Here is a 23437-nt window from a genome sequence, read left to right on the forward strand (position 1 = left end):
GTGCGAGAAAACCTGACTGCGAGGACAATGATTTTTGCCATGGCCATTACAACTTAAGATTTGGTCAATTGGTACATTGCAATCATTCGCCGGAATGACTCCCGTTTCGCGCAACTCAAACTGGATGTTCCGTCGGAAGTACACGTGGCAGAGTGGGGACAAGACATGTTCAGTTCAGGCGATATTGGCCTTGGCCGCTGCCAAGTGTGCCAACACTGTATAGTCTGGAACATCCACAGATGGCCTCCCGCCAACACAAAGTCTGGGTCTGCCATAGCCACCCTAGGTGTGCGCGATGACATCAACCGGGAAGGGCCAGAGCTAAGGCGCACAGGAACAGTGAGGAAAGACACGAGTCAAGACAGGGCGGGAGGCAGGACTGTGGCTGTCATATGGTGACATGTTTGATTCACCATTCCACATGGCTAATATGTACGACTCAAGAGGAAAATTGTTGCCGTGGGGCTTCACATGTGTAAGCAGAGATCCTAGTACTAACTTGTCAACACTGACCCCTCACCGACTTGGCAATGAACTGAAAATAAGGGCTGACCACGTGGCAAATGACATTTGGGCGCAAAGAGACTGCTGTTGACAATGATAAATAGGATGTCCACCTCACCCTTAGCTATGCGAATGTTCACCTGGAGACCAGAAGACTCATCGGTCTGCGAGTGCAGAGGGCAGAAACATACCGGTCTGCCGGAACAGAACGATGGACATGTACATAGACAAGAAAGTTGCCTGTCACTTCTTCGGTTTTTGTCCTATTTGTCGCCAATACTACTGATCAGCTGTGTTCTTTTTAAGAAATTTTTCTTGATTACAATTGTAGAGAGCTCGTGTCTCTCCGCCTTTGTTTATTAAACCATCTTTGTCAGGATAAGAAAGACATATTCTTTTCGCTGCGAAATTTGTTATGACCTTTAAAGGGTCACAGGACAGGATCGCAGATCATGTAAATCAGAATGGAAAGATTGACAGTGGTACTAACAAACTTGACATGTGGTTTTACCAGCTGTAGAAGGGTCTCGGTCGCCGAAGAAAATGTAAAGCAAGTGAGCAGCAAGTCTGTCACACAACATTTTTGACTGCGGCTTCACTCAGGTTCAGTGTTTCAGTCATCATGTGCCGAGCCGCCAGGGACAGCTGCCAGGGACGAACATGCTCACTGCACCCGGCCTTTCATCGGGCCGCTTCAGAACAGGACACCTGAAACCGCCGAGACCGTCTCCTCTACCCGGCTCTGAAAGATGTCTGCTCCCACCCGGAACAGGACCTTTCCTCTGAAATAAAGATGTCTCTGCACTAAGGGGTAACGAGGGTATTCACACCGGGGCTGCCTTTTGGGGAATGTAATAAACCTGGCACAACTCTACCTATTAATGAGCAAACACCAAATCATGCACCTTTTTGTACCGAATGTATCAGGTATGAATACGCTCACAGTTACAAGGATATCATTATTGACTGGTAATGGTATGCTGTCATGAAAGACGGACATGCGGAACTAACGACATTCGGATGTTTTGACGTTCAGCTATTCAAAATAGAAAGGACTATAGGGTAGAGGAAAAGTGCGGGAGAAAGTTGTCCCCTGTCGACCGGACGGAGAATTTGACAACAGGAAGAAGTGTCGTTATTTATCGGAATCAGAGCCTGGCATGTGTCAGTTTGTGTTCAATGTGATCGATCTGTTTCTGCACGAGTCAGTTATCATAGTGAGAAGTTTGATGGCGCCACAAGCGTGTTGTGTTTTTGTTAGGTCACCTGTTGTACAGAATCCGTTACCAGGGCCAACTGTACCGGAAGCAGAACCATGGATCTTGCCACGTGTACGTGAGGCACCGAACGCTCCTCTGTCCGTTCCTTGGCAGATATATGTTTACCACACCACCTGTAGGAGAAGGTCGTCACAGGGAGCAGTAGTAACTTTGATATCAGGACTTGATCGTCCTTGAACACGTCCACAGACGGTTATCAGTAACTTAACTGTAAGAAATATGGGTTCCCGTGCTCTCAACTCTCTCTCTGAAGCCTTGAACATGTTTCTTTAGCTCTGCGGCAAGTGAGTGAGATTACCGGGTCAACAGTGGAGTATTACGTTACGTGCTTGGCAGCGGGATATACGCTTGGAAGAATGTACTTCGACTCGGCCCAAACTTCTTAAGTTTAAAGATCAGTCTGTTCAACTACTAACAGTTAGTTGTAGAGAACAAAAGGACGGGCTCGACCAAGCTCACGGCAGAGGGGAGGTGTGACAACGACTTTGCTTCAACTGGATGACGTGTACACTTTACCTGAAGGAAATGACTTGACGGAAATGTTGTAATTTTACAAAAATTCTAAAGCAGATATGATTTGTTGAAGAAGTGAAGAAGAACGGGATGGGCGAAGCCACTTCCATCGCCAAAGGGGGAGGAACGGAGTCACCTTGGCAATGGCCCTACTTCCACAGGATGAGGTATATGCAAATGCGACATTTCACAGGAAGGAAATGGCAAGAGCTAATGCACGAACTTTTTATAATGGTGCCAAATCAGATTGTATTTGACTGTGAACTACAATACCCTTCCGTCAAATTAGGAGAATGTTAAGAATAAGAGCTAAACAATCCCACTCCTACTTAGTCATGCTCTCAAGCTTCCGCCCTACCCCTGCTTACCTCAGGTCCTCCACAGTGCATGTGATGCGTTCTGAGCAGTATTCCGTAGACCCGACATTATAAGACAAGTTACATGTGGAATTAAGGTCAAGCAAGCGTCATATTCATTACCTATTCTGCTTCCCTGAAACTTATTTGCCCTTAATTTTCAAATACAATTCAATCTCTACAATTGGATAAAAAACGGAGATTTACGTTTAAAGATAAGTCTGTTCAACTACATACTAGAGAACAGAAGGACTGGTCCGACCAAGTTCAGGCAGAGGGGAGGTGTGGCAACGAAGTTTCTTCAACTGAAGTCTTTTTTTTTAATCCTATCGTAGAGATTGAATCGTATTTGAATATTGTTTACCTGGATGTCTAACTTTCATAAACGTATCTACCCAAAATGTACATTTTGTGGCATCTTGCATGTTGCAATTATGAAATCAATGGTTACACAAATTCAACTTTGGTCGCTGTGCGGTCGCTCGGCGATCGCCGTCTACTTGAAAACGACCTACTCGATCTCTAACACTCCCCGGGGAGCTGTCCTTCCCAAACATTCAGAACAACCCTCAACATCGGTCCGAACACGCCAGGAATTCCCTAGCCAAACAGAATTATCGCAGCGAGAAATCTCCGCAGACACCGATACCAGTTGACCCGCCACAGGTGACCTGGCTAAAGGGAACAACACAAAGGCCTCGTAAGGTTAACGACGGATGTATCTCCGAGATATCTAGCCAATTTGTTCATAGGGATTTCCATTATGGCTTCTCGGGTTAAAGGGACTGGCCGTTGTGGTTTTAACAGGGTGATTAGCGCGAGGGCTATCTGAACACAGTGAAAGACGGCACAGAAAAATATTCCGCTAATGAACGCGGAAAAACAGCTGCGCCTGGCGGTGCTGAAGGGTCCTGTCTGGGCCTTTGGTCTTGAAATCGTCTCACTTGATTTCCTTCTCTCCATGTGACAAAACAATGCAAAAGGCACAATTCCCCCTTACTTTCTCCCTGTTCTAAGGAAAGAAATGATTATGATTGATTGGGGCTAATGTTGTTCTAGGTTAATCCGTCGTTGACACACCGCGACAGCGACGCGGCTCTGTCTGATGTACTACACCTCATTACCACTACTGTAATGAGAATACTATCAGGCGATAATTTGCCTACAGATCTAGCAATCCAGCTGAGACATTTTATCCGGACGATTCTCGGCTTACTCCTAAGGGACATCAGATATTGATTTCAGAATATCATGATTCTATTTTCATTGAAAACATTGAGGTTGGTTATCAAGCGTAGAGATCTTTTGGGAATGATAGTGGTGAACAACACGATTTACTTTTTATTCATCTCCATACCGGTACCGTACATAAAAACGATTTAACGACTGTGTGCTAAAGAGTTAACTTTCTACTTTGCTATTTATATAGAGCATGGAGAACAGTGATCAAGAGGGCGGAGCAGAAGGGCCCTGTTCTATTTCCAGGCGGACTAAATTCAGTGCCAGCTGAAGATGAAACGAGAGGAAGGGGAGACCCGTCGACTCGTCAGATACGTTCCGTAAGAAAGGGGAAGTCCGTCTAGGGCATAAATATCCCATAACGACGTTTAGAAAGGGCCACAAAAGAGCTCTGGGCGTACCGTCACCTCTTCACCTGATGTAGACCATATGGAGCGCGTCTAATTTGTTTGATACGAGGTAACGAGCGCGCGACAGGGGGAGGACAGCTTTTCACAGCTCGGCGGCTAGAGAGGCTGCATAGCCCCAAGGTAGGCAGGTCAAGACCTCGCGATAAATTTACCACAGGCGTGTCTTCCCAAGCCCCCAAGTAAAATGTCACCAAGATATGTTCCTTTATCTACCGAAGAAGAAATACACCAGGTTTTCTTTTTTGTGCGTCTTGAGTATGAAAACAGACCGGACTTCAAAAGGGGGCGGGTCTACATAGGAAGGACTCTCGAAAAATGTCGGGCGTTTTAGCTAACAATAACATGGCATTGTACACCTTAACCCGGGGTAAATTCCTGCAAAATACACCACTCCCAAGACACCTATTGTTTTGGATAAAATAAATGGGAGGAATCTTAATTATCCTGAAGAGTTCATAAACAAGAAACACAACATACCAATCCACTGCAAGTGCTGATGGCCACGGATGAGTCCCTGGAGGTGGGGACGGTACCCACGTAGTGACAGGAGTTGGTCGGGCCGCGGGTGACGGCTGCCCGTGAAACATTTCCCCGATGTCGTTCCAGGACGTACCCGGGGGCCAACAAGGCCGGGTTCAGTCGGAGATCAAGGTGCAAGTCAACCCCGTCCACAGTGACCTTGTAGTGAAGCCCGTCTGCTTGAGAAGAGGAGGGGCGCCCTTGGTCGCCTGCCCCCCGTCGGTGGAGGTGGTGATGCTCGCTGTGCACGACTCTGTGCGATATGAACTCTCCGTCTGGAGAAACTCTCACGGGGTGCACAACATCGTAACTACTCAGACCATCGGCGAAATTTCCTGAACAGTGAAAGTCAAAATATAACACAGATGTCGGAAACAACATGGATTTGGTGCAGACGGAGAGAGGAATGCAGGCTCAAAATACAACGAGCCCAATTAAGTGCTAAATTTGCCAGATGACGATAGACAAGGTTGCTTTTAGTATAGCGACGACATGGACACACAAGTTTACAGCAAGCTGTCCATGACGAAAGGCGAATCGACATGAAACATCAAGTATAATACAAATGGACATAAGTGCACTATATAGTATATAGCACATCTGTGCTTATTACCTTGCTTCTCGTCTGGAAAATGGAATGTTCTCTCTCCAGGGCCATCCAAACCGTATCCAGTACAAGTTGTCGCAGCAATTAGCAGCAATTGGCACAGCATAGCGAGGACATCAGTAAAGCGTCTAAACATCTTTAGCAGAAGTCTTGTAGCTTTTTTCCTGGGTGTGTTCTCGGTACCTAACCTGCCCTCCCTCGTCCTATACCCGCTGCTTGTGGCGGGAGCACCTCTTTCTTTCAGCGATGACAGTGGCAGCCCTACTGGACGGGCAGGCAGGCGGTGGCAGATTGTAGGAACTGTGACCGGCGAACCGGCAGTTTTGTATTTAGTGCCACGACGCCCGCCCTGCAGGACTTGATAACAGACCCCGTCATGCCTCGGATGAGAGGTTCCGATTGGCTCGGCGGAAGAACGTCCCCGCTTCCGATTGGCCCAACGCTCGTGTTCTCGTCTCCCCCTGGCGACCCGCCAAAACTCGAAGACGTCAGAACGTCAAGAGGAACCTTGGAAAGCCCGGACGTGGTCGACGCATGGTATGTAACAAATACGCCTCGTGCAACTGGACTCCTGAATGAATACAGCGGCATGATATACAGTTTCAGACTAACTATCTAACACAACGGTGTATCAGGTGTTCTGTGAGGCTAGAGAATAATTCCTCTCCTTTACAGACACATCGTTAACAATGATGACCTTACCGCGACATAGTCATTTGTCCAAGTAGGTCTTAATCTGATTGAAACCTCCTCGGTTTGCCCCAAGAATTTTAAAGCCCCTGAGCTGAGCTGTGGAAGATGTTGATTGATAGGTTCACCCTGTCTTGACTAGCCCTACAATGATTGCTAACACGTAAGTCACGTCATCAATTAGATACTGAGAGCCTTCCCTCCGTCCGTTCCTAATTGTCGCTAACGGAGCGGACGTCAAATAAGGATGACACGTAACCGAGTTCGTAGGAAATGAGAAACAAAGGGGAAACAACATTACAAATTACCTGACATCTGTCCTGCCAGTTATCAACCAGACCTGGTCACTTTGCCAAATCTGTTAACCTTGGCTTTATACATGTGATATGAACTTCTACATGTCCGTGCCAACGTCAACTGACACGTCCGGGCCAAGCCCGTGATGCACCCAAGGGACACAGGTTTGCGTCACGTGTACTCATAACCCAGGATTGTAGGCAAGGTTGATGACATTTATCTTAAGGAATGGCCAATTCGGGGAGTGTAGTCTTTTCATGTTACACCTATTAAAGGTGTGTCGAGTGTAGGCTGATTGCCATCCTGATTACTTGACGTCCGTGTGAGTAGCGACTATCGGAGCGGACGTAAACTGATCAGAGCGGCCAATAGCCATGCCATATTAAAGTTCACTTGAAGTCAACTTACGATATTATTTCGATGTAGCTTAGTACTACCTTATACATGAAGACAGTGCCCTTCCTTACCTTCATGTCTCAAAATTGCCCAAGGTCGCGTCTTCTGGCTTTTGACACGCTTTGTGTCATCGTATGGCATCATTTCATGCAGCGCGGCAAGTATTAGAAAGCGCCGTGTTTTGACTAAAAAATTGCTTTACGCATTGCATTTATGTCATCTCCAAGCAGATGCAGAAAGGAAAAATCGTAACACTTTCCAAGAACCCGGTTCCACTGCAACCGGTCTTTGTAAAGTTTCTTTAGACTTTGGGTGGGAATGAAGCTTCTCAGTTGCAGAGAAACAAAGAGGCTTTTAGAACCCTTACTGTGTTAAAACTGGGTGCCGACTACTACTGTGGGAAGCATCGGGGAGCCAAGTTTAGATGCGTTCCTAAAATACACTGCCGATGGCTAATTTTAGGCAAGGTCTCTACACGACACGTGATACGTACGGACAATAGCAGCGGAAGCGACAGGAGAAGTGCGGGGAAACACGCTCCTGGTCAAGAACAGACGTCCCAAACCGTGATGCCGGCCTTGTTAAGGGTAATGTCGACAGACAACCTCTTCTCTAACACCTGTTCTTTCATGTGTACCGAGCAATACCTATCCCTCAGGTGCATTATTGAGTGGCGACTTCTTTTAGTAGTTGAATTTTCAATGGAAGCAATTCAGCCAAATACTACGACCAAGTCAAGGACTGACCAGCCGATGGAAGACATAGATTAAAGATCGAAATCTCCACAATATTAAACGTGTGGCAAGTGAAAGTATTTAAGACAACTTGGAAAGCCGTGATCCGTCTAAATGCGAGGATGAGTGAGTGAGTGAGTGAGTAAGTGGGTGGGTGGGTGAGTGGGTGAGTGAGTGAGTGAGTGAGTGAGTGAGTGGGTGAGTGAGTGAGTGAGTGAGTGAGTGAGTGAGTGAGTGAGTGAGTGAGTGAGTGAGTGAGTGAGTGAGTGAGTGAGTGAGTGAGTGAGTGAGTGAGTGAGTGAGTGAGTGAGTGAGTGAGTGAGTGAGTGAGTGAGTGAGATACCTTCTCTGTTCATTGTATAGGTAGAAGGCTGTGTGGGTGTTCGTACTCGGCTGTTGCGACGTGACCTACATTTTTGTTCAAAGTCATTGATCAAAGCCTCGGCTGAAGATGAAATAATGGGATTTTGTCAGCTTTTTCGTGTCAGTCATGACCCCGAAGTGACCTCTGAACGCCCTTCATACGTCCCACGACCTTCATCAAGCTTACACTGTCGCCAGCGTTGACCCTGAAAGTGACACCAAGTGGTATAATTATCGCACGTTTTGCCTTAGGCACAGGGAACTCCGAAGGGTACAAGCTGAGACCTTTGGGAAGTGCAAGAACCCGTGGCTTGTAACACTTCCTTTGAAACGTAAATGTGATTTATGGCCGTCATTACACTCTTAGACGATTATGCGACTGAGAAAGAACAAATGTCGGAGTGAGAGAGAGGGTGAGTGAGTACAGTGAGTGAACGATCTGCCAAATCGGTGTGTAGTCCAACGTTATGCAGGTTTTATCTTCCTTCACCAATCGTACTTGGTTAAAATCTGCTTTATTTATCACCGTATCAGCCCTTAATGTACTGGCGAAAATTGAAATTTACTGCACACAAAACTAATCAATTTATCCCTTTCCGGGGATTTCGGAAAGTTATTACCTACTGAAAGTATCATTAAACTGTATTCCAGAATATCGTACATTTCATCAAGTCATCAGATGCTGGGGAATTTTCAGACAAGCATTCTCACCGGTCAACTCTGACCTTTTTATTTCTTAGATTCGGCAATCAGTAAAAGATCTAGACTTAGGGAGACTGACGGTGAGATGTAACAATTGTTACAATGCACAGGAATCGGCGACCAGATCAGTATTTTTCTTTCAGAGAGCATTGCAGAGAAAATTCCGATGTACAACGATTTTAAAACGATCCTCAATCATTGTTGTTTTATGTGTAGTTTGGTGTGTATCTAGAAAAGGTGATCTTTTTCGTGCCCATGGCATATGGCATTTTAGGGCGGGCTTGTTTCAATCAAGGATGTTAAAAAAGAAATCTATTTTAACCTCCTTGTTTTGATAAGTACACAATGTACCAACCGGCTTGCCACAATGGCGAGTTTCTCCATCAGTCCGTGGATGGAGGTCACTGGTGTACCCACGGCACACGTTCTGCTTTGTGCACCTGCAAATTGGTGAGTGTAACGCCGACCCCAGAGGAGACAGAAGAACAGCTGACCTGTGAATTTCGCACAGAGGACAAGCGAGGTAAAGTGAACACAGGCCTTTTCCGGCCAAACTAAAGCAAACCGAACCGATTTACAATGCTGGTTATCCGTGAAAGCGAACTGTTTGGAGAAGATCTCCTGTGTATAGCTGGACGTCTAAAACATTATATAGTTGGTATGCATGGATTCCGAAATCACAACCCCAATTCAGTCGACAAGGGTACATCCCGCGACCCATCGTCATCCCTGATAACCCTCACTCACGCCCGCCATGTCCCAGTTGATAGCGATCCAAGAACCATACATCAAGCCGACGTATCCCAAAGCAGTTGAGCTGTTAGAACCTCATTTATCTTAGCAATTCCAGAGCATAACAATTTCGGCATTGGCTTTTTAAACGACTGTTTCGATTATGGAGGCACCTACAAATAGTACAATAGCAGTTTTACTGCTAGGGCATGGGCACATAAAGGGGGAGATAAAAAAACACCTTAATTATACGTGAACGCTTTTACAGTCTCTACAGAGTTCATCCGATGTTATCGGCAGATGCCCTATTTCTGACCGACCTTTGACATTTCTGGCGCTTTGCCTGCTTCCAATTTGTGCCAGGTCCTTTAGACAGACATGTCTACCATTCGCTTCTCTGATAGTCTGCGATCTGACCTTTGTAATCCATCCCAATTTGACGGTAACCGGCTGAGCTGACTTGTGGTATAAAACACCATGGCCGTGACCATGACGTTGCTCTTGACTCCCACCATGGTGACATCTCTTAATGAAACAGTGATCAGAAGACAGTGGTCATGAGTTGTTTTACCAGGTCTAGTCTAACTAAACTAAGTCAGGGATAGTTCAAAGACATGGTGACACGTCGTGGATAACGTTGATCGCTCAATTCGATTTGAGCCATGACGTTGATGATACGGGCTGGCAGTATTTCGGAATGGCTTAGCGTTGCGGCCAGTGACCTGATCATATGGCGCTCCTAGCGGCCATCCTATTCAGCACATCCTTGAATGGCAGAGATTATATACTAGTACATGTACTAGCACACTATTATCAGGCACATGAAAGCTGGCAATAAATGAATGAATTGGATGCATGGTTGGATGCTTGAAGAAAATCGTTTCTTCTACAAGACGTTTGAAGAAGTGCTATTTTTCTGGTATGAGGTAACCTTATTTGTGTTTTTTTTAATTCTGGGGTTTTAATTTTTATGTCTCTCAAGTATGACCGTGAGGAGGGGGACAAATGAGTAAAAAGGTCGATGCAATCACTAAGCGGAAGGATCTTAAGAGAAGGGGGTGTGTCCGAGGGTTTGGCTCAAAAGCATGAGAAACTTGCCCCTTGAAACTTGCTCTGTGGTGGAATTTGTGTTCCGTTGTTTGAAATCAAAGCAATCAAGATTCACAACTTCACACAGTTTGGCAAGTCAAGTCATTTTTTTTTTTTTTGCACAGCAGTTGCGACAGATATGAATGGTTTAACGTATGGGCATGCGTATTGACCTTTAACCTACTCTCCCAAGGGGCCCATGATAAGCACATGCATGGCGACCATACTGCGCGTCACGAGGCAAGCTCTGGTCATCCGGTCTTCTCTGTCCCAATACAGAAGACTCTCGTCCTCCAGCATGCTGATTGAACAAGAGAAATACTCCTGGCTGAAGCAGCTGGGGCTGTCTACCGAGAACAAGGGTGTGTTTAACGGAGAATGGGGCGGAAGGGGAGAGGTACGTGGCACGGGTTCACTAGAAGTTCATATCTCTGTAGTCAGGGAGGGAGGGGGGCTTTATAATTTACCTCACTCTCTCTCTGCATAGCCACTGCATATCAAGGACCTTGCTGCATACGAACTAGACGTGAAAATCGTATTAGGATTTCATGTTACTGGCAACTTTACGTGGTCAGTGTTACTGTCATCACTTTGTAACATGGCCCTTTTCTCTCACGGACTAACGTTTAAGTTTCACATCTTCATCAGCACATCTTATAATAATATTCTTCCACTATACATGTTATAACGAGGGCCATGTGTGCTAACTTGTGAATTGGTTAGTTCTGTGAATATGGTGATCACAGGAAAACATTCAGTTTTACTTTTGATATTCAAATGTCTGGTCATGTTACCGGTACCATGTTGCCATGGCTTATAATTCTATGAGGGGCATGGCTATGACAGGATGTGAACAGTGAAAAATGTGTTTTGACAGGATGTGCAGGCCTAGGTCTAATAGCGCAGGCTTTCAGCTTGCGCAGGGTGTCAGCTTTCACACTGGACAGTAAATTGCCTCATGAACAACATCAGAATAAGTGGAACCATAACTAGTTTTGAAATAACATTTCATTATATTTTCTTCCCATATGATCTTGTCATTTTTAGGTGGTATCCTCCATGTGCCCATCTAACGGGGAAACTATAGCTAAGGTGACACAGGGCAGTGTGGAAGACTACAGAGACACTGTACAGAAAGCTAAGGCAGCCTGGGACATATGGGCAGATGTAAGTACATAGAAATGGCAAAGCAAAGTTTCACATTTCTTGCTCTGTGCCAAGATTAACGGGAGGGGTCCAAAGTCCGGTAGGGGTCCAAAGTCCGGTAGGATTTTAAAATCATTTTTGCGGAGATATGCATAAGTGTCTGCACATGATAAGTGCAACTTGTTATGGACTAAAACTTGTTGTAAATAACTGAAAAGTCAGAGTATGTGTCCAAGTTGGTAAGCCCCAACAGATAACGATTGAAAAAGTACACAAGTTTGACGCCTTCCGTGCATGCTGACAAGCGAACATATCGAGAACATGGCCCGGGAAACTATTAAATAATTCATCGTCAAATACGAAATGTGAAAAGATACCACCACAGATGAGAAGGCTATCTATAAAACTTCCTAAATAAGCACAGCTATGCCGTGTCTTTGCTTTTATAGTTGGATAATCGGAGCTGAATTATGCCGTATGTTCACGGCCCTGTCAACCCCGCCATCTTTGTCAATCACCTATGAAGGAAGCCGAGCGATGCTCAACACGATGGAGTTAGTCAACCCGTCAGTAGAGTACCAATCATTCAAGAAAATCGATTCCTACCGACTAAAGAAATCCTGTAGTCATTTCTGCTGTTAAAAACGAGGTTGAAGCAGGAAATACAGAAGCCGAAAGTGAAAAAGTGTAATCGCAGGCAGACGTAAACAAAGTGCCGCCATTTTTATCTTTGGCGACAGGTTGGTTTCACCGTGAGAGGTAATCCTTGTAAGTAAACGTATTTAAATATGCATCGTAATTCAAAATATTGCGTATATTTGTGACAAAAAATGGTATTGCAGAAGCTTAGTGTTATTTTGCATGCATAGGATGCTTAAAGATATGCAGAGATGGCTTGGTTGTTAACTTATCGGAGTTTGGACCCCCTTTTTTGTGTTAGAACGTTCCACTGAAACGCAAGTCCAAACCTGCCAAAACTTTCGCGCGCTGTCAAAGTAAAGTTCGGAATGCTGCCGTTAAATGAAACATATGTCTGCACAGCTTAAATCACAGTAATATGGTTGTTAACAAGATCTTAACTTGTTTTTGATGGGTCCTCAGTAAAAGGTACGATGACAAAAGCCATGCGCATTCACTTAGAACAGTTACTGGACATTGGATCCCCCCCGTTAGGGTAAGGTTGGAAAGTTTCAAATACATTCCCAAAGGCTAATTTGGAGTACATGAACAGCAGTATGGTATAATGACAATAAGTACAGCGAGGATAGCCATCCTGGACATTTGGTATTTTAAATAAGTAAATTTAGATTTTTCCTCACATTTCTATCTGTTTCTGCAATGTATATTTACAGTGTCATGTGCTGATCAAAAGATCATCTTCTGCATCAGTGTACCATATCATTTCTGTTACATGTTGTTCCCACATTGACATGATTAGCTCTAAAACTGATAAAATAAAACTTAACGAGACATGATGACTGGCCTGATGACATGTACTTTTGTTGCACCAGGTGCCAGCTCCCAAACGTGGGGAGATTGTACGTCAGATCGGCCACGCCCTGAGGGAGAAAGTTGACCTGCTAGGAGCGCTGGTTTCCCTGGAGATGGGGAAGATCAAGCCCGAGGGGGTGGGGGAGGTGCAGGAGTACATCGACGTGTGCGACTATGCCGTGGGCCTGTCACGCATGTTCGCTGGGAGGGTCCTGCCTTCAGAACGTAAGCTGGTTTGGAACTTACAATCCCCTAGTTTTGAAACAGAAAGATAGCTAACACAGCATGCTGAAAATAGCTCTCATGAAAAATGCTTCAGTTCAAGCATTAATTATTGTATAGAAAAACTTTTTTCTATCTGATGTCATGCAGTTTTTTTTCTGATTCAAATTCCTCTCGGATGTCCAAATGCAGATTACAAATGAAAGGACAGGGTTAAAGCTGTTGCAACACAGCATTTAGTGCATGAACTGCCCTACTGCATGTAGGCATTCTGAATTCAAGTGACCAAACAATGACCTTCCAAGCATTTTATGTCAGCAAGGCAAAGTGGTTATAAGTGCCAGGAAGTTTTATTACAGGAGTGTATCTGTGACGTACTGACAGTCTAACCCCGGTAGGTCCTGGCCACGCCCTGCTGGAGCAGTGGAACCCCCTGGGTCTGGTGGGGATCATCACGGCCTTTAACTTCCCTGTGGCTGTGTATGGCTGGAACAGCTCCATCGCTCTCACCTGCGGCAATGTCTGTATATGGTAGGAACTTCACACTATGTACAAGTTATACACCAAATACATGAATACTCTCTCTCTGTAGGTTCCTCAGATAAACAGGTTTTGATGTCCATGTCGTATGACTTAGGATGTCAGAGGCGGCGGCAGCAAATTTCGTCTGGGGGGGCTAACTTTACTGACAGAATTTTGCAGCACATGTAGCGCCGAAGGCGCTACCGGTCGCGCCGGAGGCGCGACAATCCTAGGGGGATCCGGGGGCATGCTCCCCCGGGAAAATTTGAAATCTTGACCCTCTAAAACGCCATTTCCTGCGTTTTGACGGGCAAATTTTGCTGCCAGACTAAGCTAAATTTGATGGCAATTCTGTAAGAAAGACACATGGTTTTAAATAGCGAGGGCGATGCCCCCAAAATATTTTCGTGATTTCGAGTACCGAAGGTGCGAGCTGTCGCAAGGTTGGTCTCGGGAAATTTCAAAATCTGCACCCTCTGAAATGCCATTTTCTGTATTATTAGGGACAAATTTTGCTGGCACACTATGCTAAATCTAATGCCATTTTTGTCAAAGAAAGAAATCGTTTGAGGGCGATGACCCACACAAATTTTTACCATGTCGTTATATGAGCGCCCGAGGCGCAAGTTATCGCTAGGGAGGTCCGGAGAAAATTTTGAAATCTTGACCGTCTGAAACGTGATTTCCTGCATTTTGGGGCCACAGTCTTCACAGCTTCTAAACTAGGCTAAGTACGATAGTTAAATTCAGTTTAAAAGATTTTTGAGAGCGACACTCCCGCAACATATTGTGCTGGGCCGAAGACGCAGGCCGTCAAAAGGGAGGTCTGGCGAAATTTTGAAATCGGGACTCTCTGAAACGCAATTTCTTGCATTTTCGGGGGTAAATTTTGCCGTTAGACTAGCTTGATTTAATGAAATTTCCATCATCCAAAAAATACACAAGGTTTCAGCTTGCTTTTCTGGGGGGGCGACGCCCCCCCAACATATTTTCCGGGGGGGCAGCCGCCCCCCCTGCCCCCCGGTGCCGCCGCCACTGGATGTTTTATGAATAATCATTTTGTATCTTATAGGAAAGGAGCACCCACAACACCACTTGTCAGTGTAGCCATCACCAAGTAAGTCTCTTTCAGTAATATGACTTCTTATGTCCACAGCTAATAGCAGATTAATGAATAAATGAAAAACTTTATTGTACCTTTTTGCCAAGTTAGCTAAGTACAGATCACAACAATTGTTTATGGAAACATGAGTAAGTGAGTATCATTGATCATGGCCTAGCACGTAGGTTTAACTTCCTGGTAATGATTACAATGTATAATTGTATGGGTTTAGCTGTAGTTTATTTATCAAAATGCATGAGGAATGTAAGGTTTTTAGTGTTACTGATTTGCCTTATGTGAGGAACTTTTTGTGTAACAGAATAGGATGTTTCTATCATCAAGGTACATGTTACAATAACCTTTGTGTGTCACTAGAATTTTGCTCATGTAAATAATTATGCATTGTTTGTTCGCAGAATCATCCAGTCAGTGTTTGAGGCCAACAACCTGCCAGCTGCGATCTGCTCTCTGGTCCAGGGCGGTACAGACGTGGGGCAGGCCATGGCTACCGACACCAACATCAACCTGCTGTCCTTCACAGGCAGCACTCCAGTCAGTACTACATCCATCCTCTACAGCTGGGAGTTACATTCCCTTCATCTGAAGGAGGCAGAACATTAACAATGTGGCCCAATATTTTAATAAGCTGTATTATTATGCGGAATTTATCCTTGGTCTTGTATCCCTTCCACAGTAATTTTTAAGTGTGGAATTGTCGAAGACCATCTAGCCATACATTGAAGAAATTGCATTGATGTAGTATGTATGTGTTACAACCTTTGAGAACAAGGAATTTCATCCACAGCTTGCTATGCATTGTTTATTGGAACTTTGATACATGACATGTTCTGAGCTGTAAAAGAGTTTCATGAATGTTACCAATGTTTTCACAGGTTGGTAACGTGGTGGGCACCACCGTGCAGCAGAGATTTGGTGCGTTTTCTCAAGATTAAAATTTGCCATTTCAAAGAATGATCTGCTCAAAGTTTACCACAGCTATAGTAGTTTTAAAATAGATGTTTAAGTCACAAGGATGAGATTTGTGATCAAGAAGAATGGTATATATAATTATAAAGTGTTGTCCTTGTTTCACCAGCCTGCTTATTCAGTCATTGTTCTCTTCGTCACTTATGCAGGATATGTTAAATTTTATTTCTGGTTGTACTGACATCCTTTGCTATTTTTGTCATTCCATGAATGAAAGCAACCTAAAAGGTCAGATAATCTAAGAGGAGAGGTTGTTGATGTTACCTCCATTTTATCTGCAGGAAAGGTTCTGTTGGAACTGGGAGGAAACAACGCCATTATCGTGCTGGATGACGCAGACCTGGACATGGTGGTGCGCTCCGCCCTGTTCGCCTGTGTCGGCACAGCCGGCCAGAGGTGCACCACTACAAGAAGGCTGGTAAGTCATTTCTTTAGACTACAAGTATGGAGTTAGGACAGGAAGTCACCATCCTTATTTCCTTTCATTTACATTGATTAAGTGAGGGTGTATGCTCCTTGCACATTCTGAAATTGTACAGCATGTATTACTATGATATTCTGATTTTAATGTGCAGTCAAATTTGTACTACATAGTTGTAGTGCTCTGTAAGAGGATATACTACACAAAGGGTGCCGTGAAGTCACATAGAAGGGCTGTGTATAATTTTTGTGTAGATCCTCCATGAGTCTGTCCACGACGAGGTTGTGTCGAGGCTGAAGAAGGCATACAGTCAGGTACCCATGGGGGATCCTCTGGATGGTGAGACTACTGCTTTTGTACTTACATATCTTGTTTATAAGTTATGGTTTAAGGATTTAGGTGATTTCAGATCTTTGGAAGATGTATTGACCTGTTCAGTGGATCATAGTTGCATCCAGTGGTAGTTGATTGTTGAAACATCCCCAGAATTGAACAAATGTTCTTTACACATACCATTCCTCCCATGTTAGATGGAGTGTTGTATGGCCCCATGCATAGTCAACAGGGAGTGGATCTGTACAACAAGGCCATTGAAGATGCCAAAGCACAGGGTGGCAAAGTGGAGTATGGAGGAAAGGTTAGCACTTTGCAAGATAGATCTACCAGTGTGCTGACAAGACATTGCATCTGTATTTTTCTAATATATCTTTTGAATACAGAAATTTAGCAAGAAGCTGTGCTGACAAAATTGTTGATTGTCACTATCTGATGTGAAATATGTTTGCAGATCTTTATTTAGACTGACTGTTAAGGAATTAATTATACCATGCAATATGCTCATTATTAGCATACCTGAATCAAGGCCCTAAGACACTCATTCCCGCAGTTAGTTTTAGAATTGAAATATGATGCAAACTGAAGTATGATTGAAAGACAGTAGAACACAGAAAACGAAAATTTGTCTACAGAACTCATTGAGCTATTTGTGAAAGCTTCCACAGGCCTCTAGTGGAAAGGGAGTGTAAGGGAAATTTAAGGAGATATGGGAGCCAAGATTAGCTGTGTGGACTTGAACTAGAACTGAATTTCATGTGTGTACTGGTCCTTAGGTTGTGGACCGTCCTGGCTACTATGTGGAGCCCACTATAGTGACTGGCCTTCCCCATGATGCAGAGGTTGTACACAGGGAGACATTCGCACCCATTGTGTATGCCCTGAAAACAAAGGTTTGTGTCTACTAGTACTGAGCAATGAAATTCCATTGTATATGCATTTTATGTACAATATTGTTTTTTACAAATTTGATAATGACTGATGAGCATCAAGGTATTATTGATGGCTCAAGTATTTAAGATAATACAAAAAATATAAATTCACTTAATGACCTTTTGTCTCAGAAAATCTTACGTTAGACAATAAACAAGAGGGTTTGTTGTTTGCCATTCAGAGCATGGAGGAAGCTATTGCCTGGAATAATGAGGTGAAACAGGGACTGTCCAGTAGTATCTTCACTGGGAACCTGGGAAATGTCTTCAAGTGGATTGGGTGAGTAGCTCCAGTACAATACTGTATGGTCCCTCAGTTAAGCAATGGGCAATTGGACCTAGAAATTGATACTTGGAGTTAACGTTGGTACTTTTTTCAATGAGTCTAGAGGTGCAAAGTATGATGTATATGCAACATTTCCAAAGAAATTACAAGTGTACACACAATTTTTTCTTGTCAGTGTATACAGTTGTTTATCCTGCTGTTCAGGATAACCTTTTTGCAAGTGTAATATGATTTTGTGCCAATCTTTTTGTCAACAAAATTACAAAGAACAAGTACAGACGTCACATTTGTTTGCATTTCCTGTATGAGTTTCTAATAAATGCATTCTTTACTAACTGTATACAGACCAAAGGGTTCAGACTGTGGAATTGTGAACGTGAACATTCCAACCAGTGGTGCAGAGATCGGTGGAGCGTTCGGTGGTGAGAAGCACACGGGTGGGGGGCGTGAATCTGGCAGTGATGCGTGGAAGCAGTACATGAGGAGAGCCACATGGTGGGATGTTTTCACTTGTTGTTTTTATGATCTATTTTGTTTTTACTCGTCTTGAAATAGATAAATTGTAAATAAAATTGTGCTGATACCTTTAAGACATAGTGAAGAAAATGTTAAAGTTTGGGGTGTTATTGCACAAAATGCTTAAACTTTTGTTGTCTTTTAATGAGATATTTATTTCATCTTTTTCAGTACTATCAACTACGGAAAGGAGCTTCCTCTGGCACAAGGGATCAAGTTTGGAGAATGAGATTCTGTTACAACTGCATCAATGTCCACATAGCTCACTAATGGATTTTGATATAGAGTACCACTAGCTAGCTAAAAAGGAGGGTGATATAGAGTACCACTTGGATCTTTAGTGTACTAGGATATTTGTAGGAGAACAGAACTATATGTCTTGTCCTAAGACAATTGTGACTCTTTTTGTTGGGCATCATGTACATCTCTACATTCTTAAGTGATGTGGTTTTACGTCTAAATCATGTAATCTGACCCGTCATAGAGAAATTTTGTTTCCTTTGATATGTTTTTTGCTGCAAGGTTGAAGCGAGATGACAGTACCGATAGTTAACCATATACTACTAGTATTAAATGGATAAATGTTTTGCTGTTCAACATTATGCAAGCTAAAATCAGATTTTATTGTGACATGTGGATGTTGAAATGAACACAGCCCTGTGGGGTATGTGGCTTTATGTCAAACATGAATTGTGATGAAAACCCACAATTTGAGAATTTAGTAAAAGTTATTGGACAAGTCAAGATCTTGCAATATACTTTGAACGTACAAGTTTCCAATGCTAATTTTTCAGGTTCTCAAAGTGATGGTTTAATAGAGTTGAACTGTTTCCCAAACATCATCAGACTTTCTAACAGACACACCTGTGAATAGATTATCTCCAAGAGTGTGGACAGAAAAAATCTTTAGTTTGAGTTGTAAGAAAATAAAGTATGTTCTGATATACTAGCCTCTGCTCTGCCCTTTTCATCTCCATAAAATTGTGTCTTGTGTGTGTGTGTGCATGCTTGCATGTCTGTGTGTGTGTTTTGGCCATGCTATGGACTTGATTTTTGGTGGTAGATACATGTAGCTACTGACATAAGGAAGAAGTGGTGCAGGTTTTGGTGCCCTAGTTCTAACTGTTGGCTGTGTGTGTACAACGTAATAGATTTTACAAAACTTGTAGAATATACAGTTGCATGCAAATTTATAAACCCCATTTTGACTATTTTGGTTAATTTACTATACAACTATGTAGATCATGTTGCATGTGTGGATGTCGTGGCCCCGGACTGCCGTTTTCCGACCTCCACAAACAAAAGGTTGATCAAGAAGACAGCCAACACGGTCACACAACTGCGGAGCATTAGGCGCCTAGGAAAACAATGTAGAGGGACATTTCTTGTCAGTTTCCTACGTACAACTCACAGATCTAATGTTTTATAAAGTACATATCGATAGAATATATGGAGTATAATGATGAGGTTTTTATCTCACTCTTGTCCTTGTAACTGTGTGTAAGGATGTGTTTCTAGAAGACATGTACTACTATACATGTACATGATACTTTTGGCAGGAGCAGATGCATCAGACGGCAATGTCAATTAGCTTCAATGACATGAAATTAAAGATAAAGAGTATAGATAACTGCCATGCTGGTTACAAGTCGATTATCGATGATGGGAAATTTAGACACAAACAATACTGCGAATACTCACCGTATTCGCTTATCTTGACGTACCACTGCTGGCTGTTCTGTAGCGAGGCGAAAGCGTTTGAGACGGGAGAGGTTACAGGAGCATTGCGGCCGCCCCCCGCCGTCCCACCGCTGATGATTCTCCCAAGGGGCGGTGGATGACATCTCAACTGCTGATTCACCTCTAGAGATGACTGAAGTCTGGAACGCGGTGTCCTTTTCTGTTCGTCTGTTTGATTCTTGTTGAGTTTGGTTTGTCGGTTGTAAATGCGAATAAGCGTAGTATAACGTTAGATATAGTTGGACCAAGGGAGACAAGAACAGACCCACGGGTACAGACACTTGGTCCTGGGGATGGCCCTGACATGCCCACCCGGACCACGAGGAACCAATCAGAGGCCACTCCATCTGTGATTGACAGGGTTGGGAGTCCTCCCGAGGAGTGGCGGGGCACACCCTGTGTTCATCAGTGTCGTCGAAGATTGGAGCCAATTTTTTAGCACTAGATAAAGAAAGAATGGTAGGCAAATTAGAAAGCCCCATCTGTACAAAATTCGACGAATAATAGTCTATATTAGCGCTATTCTTGACATTACATTTCAGATTTCACTCAAGATGTGAGTTGTAGGATAGCCAAGTGCAAAATATAGCGGGTTGAAGACATACCGAATAACTGTATTGGTCGGTGCTACGTAAGAGGAATAATCAGCTTCCCACCTGGCATCGCTTATCTGTTCAAATATAAAACATTGGGTATGAGACGAGTGGAAATAGTATATAATCATCTGAAAAATCAGGAGATTTTGCTTCAGTTACGAATGTGAGCATGAGCATTCAAAAGCAGGAACTGTACAGCTTGGACTTTGATATTAACAGTTAAACGTTCGGTGAAATCAAATGCATTTCAACAGAGAACAGTTGCAAAAGTAAAACTCTCTTTCCTAGTAGTAAGACAGTATACAACAAGAGGAATACCTATACAAGAAATCAGAATTCCGATGAGTATGAAATTTTGTGGATTCCAGTAAACATCACCATTGTAGTTATGTACATTTGTCCCTTTTCTCGTTCACATTCCTTGTGCTTGAAAGACTTGAAACTAGTCGACTGGTGGATTATTCACTGTATGAATCTTTCAGTTGCGTCACACTCAACACATAATGTCTGAGATAAAATGTAATGTTTGGTCATTACGTTTAAGTGGACGCATACTTAAAAGCATGGAGATTCATACATTTTCACCAATGTTTATGTAGAAATGCTGTGCTGCCTGCTGGTGCTACTGGTGGATTCGAAGTTGTGTCACATCTCCGGATCCGATAAAGATCTATATAGCTATGTTTTCACTGTGTCTTACAAACTGTTGGAAATCTCTTTGAAACGGAAAATGACCACGGAAACTGATCAATCTACAGTTAAACATGAGACCGCTTTACCTGTAGGAAGGCAAGAAAACACAGCAACAGAAGGACGCATGGAACGGTGAGTCGTGACATGTTGACCATGTTTGGCGCAACTTCAGATTCCGTACGCCCGTATACTGAGTATACTCTTCTTTTTGCCGCACCGGCGGGCGGCAGCAATACTTTCCAGCCAGAACTTCCGCTATTTAAATTTTCATATTTCCAACCAATGGCGTCGTGCCAAGATCCGCTGACTCTCTACAATGTGGTTTAAATCCCTTGCTCTCTAGCTCCTGGCTTCGACAGTCTTCATGACGATGGGGCTCGAAGTAATTAAGACAAAAGCATCTCGGTGAACCCAGTTCAATTGCTATGGCGACCCGCAACAGAAGAAGCTTTAGAGGAAATCCTGACCAAAGGCATGTGACGTCAACACTGTGCATGTACATGGTGCATCGACAGTCTGCGGCGAAAAGTAGATAAGGAATAGAATATGCCATACTTCCATGAAATGTTAAGCGATTTTGTAAATTTCTTCTTTTTCTTCATTATTGTGAATTTCTCGCTGATGTATATTCCCCTTCCTTCCTCTGGGACTTTGGGCCCGGACAAAGTCTGCGGTCCCATGGCCCAAACAGCAAGTCTCCAAGTACACACTGTCGTATATCCATCAAGATCTAGATTATGGACATCCCTAGAAAAGTTTAACAGCTTTCCCAAAGAATTGGATTGTCGCTAGCCGAAGAGATTACAAATCAATTACACTAAAACCTGGTTTTGATAGAACCTTTTACTTTAAATGCAGTACGGATACTCGTCTTACTTCTCTGGCTGGGTCATAATCGCGGCGATTCCAGCCACAGGTCCATCTACTAGCACATGTAGGACGGATAAAGCCTGCCATGCCTTACTGTCCACCTGTCTGTTTGTGTTATGTCAGACTTGTCGACAATCTGACATAGCCACATAATGGCGATGCGATATTATTTCAAGTCCAGAAATTTATCATGTGAAGTCCAGAGTATGATTAATGAAAGTCTATGATGTGGTACATGGTAGATGTGATACACCCTGCAGTTGCTATGTTAGGAGGGTCATTCTTTGCCAATGGAGAGCCATTTAACATGCAGATCTTTGTCATAATTCCATATGGGATGTTGAGAACCTTGGTAACCCTTAGAGTGGATGAATGGCTCACAGGTGAAAGGAAATCAAAAGGGAATGAAAGGGCAGCGAAAGTGGCTGGCCTAATGGCCCACGGGAGTTTAAGCCTTGGATTTAGGCACTCGGACAAAACAACTCACCGGTACTACCCAAGAATGTTGATTTGATAGGTTTATTTCTTTATTTTTTTATTTCTTGGTGTGTTCAGGAATGAATGTTCCATCAATAATACGTCTTTGATACCCAAGAAACAATTGCTTTTATCGCTGAAAAATGTTCGTGCTGTCCATGGTACTGAACAGTTTGTAACCGAAATGAAACCATGCTTAGTTTTGCGCAGGCGCGCTGGCAGCAAACAGCGTTGACATTGAAAGCAGTGCCTAATGGATAAACAGACTTCGTGATATGGTATCGTTTGTTTTAGATCACGGCCAGCTAAAGTAACTATCCTCTTTGCGGGGGCGAACGCTGTCGAGATCAAAGCTGATGACATTATGGCACCGAGCAAACCGTCCATTATTTGACGTGGAGTTGGGGCGACATCAGCGCATAAGAACAAAACGTATCCACAGCAGCAGTTTCTACTCTCTGATAAACCCCGGGTGTTGTGTTCGATGATGCTAGGATTCGTTTAATCTATATGCTAATACGTGCCCCGTTATGTAAGCCGTGTGTGAGGAGAGATACCTTGCTCGGGGCAAGTTTGACTTTTCGGTGCTGAAAATGGTAACCTCTCAAATCCCTTCAACCCAACTCGTGCACCCTAATATAGTCTTGACATTTTCCTCTATGTTATATACAA

The 23437-nt window shown here is 43.6% G+C and overlaps 2 protein-coding genes across 2 annotated transcripts in view; one reads left to right on the forward strand and one right to left on the reverse strand.

The window, feature by feature from the left end:
• Positions 1 to 6283, reverse strand: part of LOC118432483 (A disintegrin and metalloproteinase with thrombospondin motifs 7-like) — a 29445-nt gene extending 23162 nt beyond the window's left edge. The window contains exons 1-2 of the mRNA XM_035844072.1: positions 5435 to 6283; positions 4780 to 5156 (exon numbers count right to left, since the gene is read on the reverse strand). Of these exons, the coding sequence (XP_035699965.1) occupies positions 4780 to 5156; positions 5435 to 5564 (507 nt within the window). The 5' untranslated portion in view covers positions 5565 to 6283. The remainder of the gene's footprint in view (positions 1 to 4779; positions 5157 to 5434) is intronic.
• A 4323-nt stretch (positions 6284 to 10606) lies between these two features.
• On the forward strand, positions 10607 to 19338 carry LOC118409632 (alpha-aminoadipic semialdehyde dehydrogenase-like). Its single transcript, XM_035810787.1, has 14 exons — positions 10607 to 10828; positions 11479 to 11598; positions 13089 to 13293; positions 13689 to 13821; positions 14885 to 14929; positions 15331 to 15466; positions 15808 to 15847; positions 16183 to 16319; positions 16577 to 16661; positions 16853 to 16959; positions 17432 to 17548; positions 17770 to 17867; positions 18219 to 18368; positions 18561 to 19338. The coding sequence occupies exons 1-14, from the start codon at positions 10631 to 10633 to the stop codon at positions 18616 to 18618; spliced, it is 1629 nt and encodes a 542-aa protein (XP_035666680.1). The 5' UTR covers positions 10607 to 10630; the 3' UTR covers positions 18619 to 19338.
• Positions 19339 to 23437: the final 4099 nt, after the last annotated feature.

Source organism: Branchiostoma floridae, chromosome 2 (assembly GCF_000003815.2).
Source record: "Branchiostoma floridae strain S238N-H82 chromosome 2, Bfl_VNyyK, whole genome shotgun sequence".
NCBI classification, from domain to species: Eukaryota; Metazoa; Chordata; class Leptocardii; order Amphioxiformes; family Branchiostomatidae; genus Branchiostoma; species Branchiostoma floridae.